The following is a 6,334-nucleotide window of genomic DNA, read 5'->3' as shown; positions in this document are numbered from 1 at the left end:
CCTTCCCAAAATTACTTCTACGGAAGGTTTCCAGATGGATATGCAGAGCAAATCCATCTGGCGGAGTCAGGTTAATGTTTTAGTGCATCCTCACAAATTTAGGTTTCCTATAAATTAAAGGTATAGTGGAGGATGTTCTTTTTATGGGTGGATCATCAAAATAAGTGATCCTCCATAAGAAATGGACTTGTGCATGCTCTCGCATGCATTTAATAGCCGTTCCTTTCAGGAGCGGGTACAGGATTGTGCATGTGTATTTTTTTTTCAAGTGGAGTGGGCGGGTATTTTCAAAAGTCTGCGAAAATCTTCCATTATCCATCCATCCATCTTCTTCTGCTTATCGGGGCTCGGGTCGTGGGTGTAGCAGCTTCAGTAGAGAGGCCCAGACGTCCCTCTCCCCAACCACTTTGGCCAGCTCCTCCGGGGGAGTCCCAAGGCGCTTCCAGGCCAGCGGAGAAACATAGTCACTGTCCTGGGTCTCCCTCTGGGCCTCCTCCCGGTGAGCCAATTTACCAAGATTTTTTTTGTTGTTTTTGTTTAGGAGTGCTACTTAGAAAATGACCAGACCAGTTTGTACCACACAGCCAAAGGCCTCATGACCTTACAGGCCCTCTATGGTACCATCCCTCAGATATTTGGGAAAGGAGACTGCGCACGGGTAAGTGTCTTTAACGTAAAGATTTGTGCAGAATTGAATCATCTGACTGCATGTTTAGAGATGTGCATCATAGCATTTTGTTTTGAAAAGTACTGTTCTGTGTTTCCCCAGCATGTGGCCAACATGATGTTGCGGATGAAGAGAGAGTTTGCCGGCATTCAGAATCAGATCCTCCCCGTCTTCGATACTCTTCTTCTCCTGGACCGTAATGTTGACCTGCTGACCCCTCTTGCAACACAGCTCACCTACGAGGGTCTTATTGATGAGATCTATGGAATTCATAATGGTCAGAAAATGCTAATTTAAGCTAGCTTAGAGCTTGGGAGGATTACAGTGGTATGAAATATATTAGCTGTTTTATTTTTTTTATGTTTTACAGGCTATGTCAAGCTACCTCCTGAAAAGTTTGCACAAAAGAAGCAAGGTGAAGGTAGTAAAGATCTGCCCACAGAGCCCAAGAAGTTGCAACTGAACTCAGCTGAGGAGCTGTACGCTGAAATCCGTGACAAAAACTTCAATGCTGTTGGTGCAGCACTTAGCAAAAAAGCCAAAATTATATCAGCAGCCTTTGAGGTAAGTTTTTAGCTTCAGCTCTATTTTGCTTGTATTACAACGTAGGGGAATTTAATGCTTACAAAAACAGCCAGAGAAGTATGTAAAGCTCGCTTTTTAATGTTACTATTCTGTAAAACTGATATAAACTTGTAACAACTGATAACCGGTGGACATTTAAAGGGTAGGGCAGACGGTCGGAGAGGGAATACATTTTAGAAACATGATATTCCTAAAATGTATTCCCTCTCCGACCGGGAGAGTTGTTACAGTTATCAGTTGTTACAAGTTTATAACAGTTTTACAAAATAGTAACATTAAAAAGCGAGCTTTACATGAAAACAAGATCGATGGAAAATAAATATCTTGCTCTCCTTCTTTTCTGTGTTCCAGGAACGCCATAATGCTAAAACAGTTGGCGAGATAAAGCAGTTTGTGTCTCAGTTGCCTCACATGCAGGCAGCACGAAGCTCGCTGGCTAACCACACCTCTATTGCTGAGCTGGTTAAAGATATAACAAGTATGTATATATCGCCATGGAAGCAAGCTTCAAACTGAAATGGGTATTTTTGTCACTTTTACACTTTTGGCATCTGAAAATCCAGTAGCACACTTATAGTTAAAGTTTTCATACACTTTTAGTTGTCTTTATTTAGTTTGTTTTTTTTTCATTTTGAAATCACCCATTTTTTAAAATTTTATTGGGATTTGTTGTAATAGATGGTCATTCAACATTAGTTTTAGTTTTTCAAGTAGTCTGGCTTTTGATTGGGCCAAACTGCCAACTTTTTCTACAGTAGTTCTTGGCTCTTACCGCCATCCTGCTCAAACATCAGCCCCTGTCCCCATCATGTGCCGCTTCTAGCAGGTTTTTCCTCAAGTTTACTGAATTTAGCTTCTACCATCGAATCAATCTAACCAGTTTTCTGTTTCCTACTGAAGACAAGTATCTCCACAGTTAGTCCTGCAACTAGGGCTTGAACAATTCATCGGGATTAATCGATTATTTAACTAATTTAGTAATCGATTAATCCTTAACTGGAGTATAAAGACTCTAAAACGTGCCTTTAGCTGACAGAGTGACCTGTTTAGAAGGGTAATTATACCAAGATTATAAAAAATATATATAAACATTTTGCATTTAAGATTAAAAAAAAAAAATTTCTGTCAATATGCTCAGAACTCCTCAATTGGAAATGTTTTAATCTGGTTCAATTTAGTAAAACATCTTCTTTAAGGAACCTTTTGGCTATGCGATAAAAAAATCGATTAATGGAAAAAATTATCGTCAGATTATTCGATTTGCAAAATAAGCGTTATTTGCAGCTCTAGCTGCAATCCCATGTGATGCTTTGTGGGGAAAAATGTGTACAGGTTGATCTATGGTGTTAGTTTGTTGTCAAATATGTGTAGCAAAAACTTTGTTTCCCAGACAGCTCAGTTTTGCAGATTAGACCTGCTTTCTGTGTTTTCTACTCGTGTTCTGGCAGAAAATAATATAGTGACTAAAGAAAATGTGTTACCATACCAACTTTATTTATGAAGCACTTTATGCACTGGACAGGACCAAAGGGCTGTACACAATCATAAAATACAATAAAATTATAAAATAGAGAAAAAACGAGTGTAAAATACATATTAGTATACAAACAGAATAAAACAAAGTAAAACCTCTCAAACTGTGCCAAAAGCTAAGGAAAAAAGATGAGTCTTAAAGGAATAGTACACCCAAAACATGATTAGCCTTCATTATCTACTCACCCCCATGCTGAACAACACTCTGGAGTACTTTTTTGATATCTCAAATGCATCTGGAGATCTGGGAGGCTTCTTGCTGTCTGCTGACATTCAAATAATGGAGGTCTATGGTGACCGAGACAGAAAAGTCCACAAAAAACGTGTCAATATTCCTCCATACTGCTCGTCCAATGTATTCCAAGTGTCCTGAGTGGGTAGCATCCAGAATTTACTCGAAACGAAGTCATTTCGAATGTTTTTAGAGCATAAACAGTAGTGTATAGGATTTCCTGAAAGCGCACACATGCGCGTTCACAACGCTACGGAAGCCGGCAGACCAAACCAGATGAAAGTGCGCATTCAGCGTCTGCTCTTCCAATAATGCAAGCGTAGAAGAAGAAATGTGCTGTTTACCTGTGCAAAGAAAGAAACAACAAAAGAAAAATGTCTGAGGACTTCAGTGTTGAGGAAGAGCATGAGTTCTTTGCCGAGCTGAATGCGCTGGTTTGGTCTGCCGGCTTCCGTAGCGTCGTGAACGCGCACGTGCGCGCTTTCAGGAAGTCCTATACACTACTGTTTATGCTCTAAAAACATTCTAAATGACTTAGTTTCGAGTAAATTCTGGATGCTACCCACTCAGGACACTTGGAATACATTGGACGAGCAGTATGGAGGAATATTGACACGTTTTTTGTGGACTTTTATGGACCTTTCTGTCTCGGTCACCATAGACCTCCATTATTTGAATGTCAGCAGACAGCAAGAAGCCTCCCAGATCTCCAGATGCATTTGAGATATCAAAAAAGTACTCCAGGGTGTTGTTCAGCATGGGGGTGAGTAGAAAATGAAGGCTAATCATGTTTTGGGTGTACTATTCCTTTAAGAAGGGACTTAAAAATAGCAAGAGAAGGGGCCTGTCTTATGCTCAGAGGCAGATCATTCCATAGCTTAGGAGCTGCCACAGAAAAAGCACGGTCCCCTCTGAGCTTGCATTTTGTCTTTGGGACCCTCAGAAGCAACTGATCAGCTGACCTGAGGGAACGGGAGGGTGTGTAAGAATGTAACAGCTGAAGGTTATCTGCGTGAAGAAGGCCAAATAAACCTTTATTCCGCATGTTTTAAATGCTTCTTTTGCAGTGGTTTCTGTTGGTATATTTCATAAAAGTATTTAAAAAATGTTTCTTTAAGAATAATAAAAAAAAAAAGATGTCTAATGTTGGGTGTTGTACAGAAGGTAATTAAACCAAGTGACTTTTTGGTTGTATTGACGTGAAAGCATGAGTTAAAATCTGATGATTATTTGTTTCAGCATCAGAGGCCTTCTTTGATAATCTGACAGTGGAGCAGGAGTTTATGACTGGTGTTGACACAGACAAGGTAAAATAAACCTTATTTTCATGCTTCTGCTTGTGCCAAATTGACCCTGAAGTCTCATAATTGTCGTGACAAACTCCACTTTCCAGGTGAACACATACATAGAGGACAGCATTGCCCAAAAGGATCCGCTGATTAAGATTCTGCGCCTGGTGTGCATGCAGTCAGTCTGTAACAATGGCCTCAAGCAGAAGGTTCTGGACTACTACAAGAGGGAGATCCTCCAGGTGGGGTTAGATAAAAAAAAAGGATTTTATAATCCTTATTCTGTTGTGCTAAAAGGGTTTCTTTCTTTTTTTTCTAGACGTATGGCTATGAGCATATACTAACACTGAGCAACTTAGAGAAGGCGGGTCTTTTAAAGCCACAGACAGCTTCAAGAAATAACTACCCAACTATCAGAAAGACTCTTAAACTGTGGATGGAAGACGCCAACGAGCAGGTCAGTGAATGAGAAGAAAAGAAAAAGTGACAATCAAACTCATGTAGCTTTAAAGAGTTGGCCTTTAATATCTGTATGTTGATGTCCTCAGAACCCGAATGACATCTCGTACGTGTACAGCGGCTACGCTCCACTCAGCATCCGACTGACTCAGGTGCTGGCGAGACCAGGATGGCGTAGCATCGAAGAGGTCCTAAAGATGCTCCCAGGTCCTCACTTCGAGGAGAGGCAGCAGCTCCCATCTGGACTTCATAAGAAACGTAAGAGTCAGGGTGAAACGGGGATTGACTTTACCCTGGGATTATTTTCAATTCATCTAGATTTTAATGAAGGAAAGAGAAAGACAGATAAAGAGTCAAAATACAGGTTTTCAAGCGCGGTGTGTCAGAGCATTTTGTAGCTCTGCACCATTCAATAAACTTATTGTAACAAATCAAGCTGGTTAAAAAAAAAAAAAAAAAGCTCAGCAATAAAGTTATGTGGAAATTAAGCTATGGTTTAAGCTTTAAAACAAAATCTCTACACTTCTTTATTTTATGGATTTCTGTTTCATTCCTGATTGAAAATTGAACAGTGTGGCACAGCGTTAAAGTAAGAAAGAAGGCACTTATCAAAGAAACAGCCAAGATGGTCATGCTGGAGGAAGAAGCATCTGCAGGGAGGATAACAACTAGTTAGGGACTCAACAAATCTGACCTTTTATGGAGCAAAAGCAAGGTTGCTGAATTACTGCAAAAAAGCACTGAGTTTTGTGCAACAAGCCATGAAGGTGTTAGAGGTGAAATGTGGTGGAAGAGGATTTTTGCATAAATTACCTAAATGGATTATTGCATATTTGCTTATTGCAAATATGTGGAGAAAAAAAACGTGTAATGGAAAGCTCCCTTCCTGATAACATGCTATACCTACAGTGATACACAGTGTTGTCAGCAGCGTTCTGTCTCAGGGGATCTGAATACAGATGCATGTTTTTATCCTTAAAGCCACATCTGGATGATGCACTACTTTTTATTGGTTCATCACCTGATAAAACTCACTTTATTTTATTGTTGTGACGGGATACATTTGAAAAGGTTCAAGCGGTGGAAATACTTTTGTGACGTAAAGCATTTCGCTTATGGTGCTAATTAAAATGTGAACTAAAGGCTGGTTTATACTATAAGCCACTATAAGCTCACTGCGACACACTGCTGCGGGAGTATAACCAGCCCTTAAGTTAGCAAAAAATTAGAAAACAAGGAAACAATTTCGATGTAATTACAAGGCTTTTAATATCATCTTCACCTGTGTATTCTTGCGGCAACATTCAGATGATTACAGATAAATGTAACATTTGCTCTGACAAGGGATTGTTTTCTGCATTGATCGCAAGTCAGTGGCCCAAGAGCCCCACAGCGACAATGAAACATTAAATTGTTAATGACCTAAAAGTACTCCATTACGGGACTCAGCTGTTTCCAAGATGAGACGACATTGGGTCAAATCTGGCAGCCAGATTCTACCTAGACTCTGAAACTAGGGATGCACGATATTGGGATTTTAGCCGATATCCGATATGCCGATATTTTAAA

The 6,334-nt window shown here is 39.9% G+C and overlaps 1 protein-coding gene across 1 annotated transcript in view; it reads left to right on the top strand.

The window, feature by feature from the left end:
• Nucleotides 1-6,334, top strand: part of vps33a (VPS33A, CORVET/HOPS core subunit) — a 15,787-nt gene that overhangs the window by 3,606 nt on the left and 5,847 nt on the right. The window contains exons 4-11 of the mRNA XM_015378005.1: nucleotides 542-658; nucleotides 770-944; nucleotides 1,038-1,231; nucleotides 1,604-1,730; nucleotides 4,257-4,324; nucleotides 4,411-4,548; nucleotides 4,626-4,763; nucleotides 4,855-5,023. Coding sequence (XP_015233491.1) covers nucleotides 542-658; nucleotides 770-944; nucleotides 1,038-1,231; nucleotides 1,604-1,730; nucleotides 4,257-4,324; nucleotides 4,411-4,548; nucleotides 4,626-4,763; nucleotides 4,855-5,023 — 1,126 coding nt within the window. The remainder of the gene's footprint in view (nucleotides 1-541; nucleotides 659-769; nucleotides 945-1,037; nucleotides 1,232-1,603; nucleotides 1,731-4,256; nucleotides 4,325-4,410; nucleotides 4,549-4,625; nucleotides 4,764-4,854; nucleotides 5,024-6,334) is intronic.

Source organism: Cyprinodon variegatus, unplaced genomic scaffold, assembly GCF_000732505.1.
Source record: "Cyprinodon variegatus isolate N-32 unplaced genomic scaffold, C_variegatus-1.0 Scaffold163, whole genome shotgun sequence".
Taxonomy (NCBI): Eukaryota; Metazoa; Chordata; class Actinopteri; order Cyprinodontiformes; family Cyprinodontidae; genus Cyprinodon; species Cyprinodon variegatus.
Note: the sequence above shows the minus strand (reverse complement) of the source record. Positions and strands in the feature narration are given on the sequence as shown.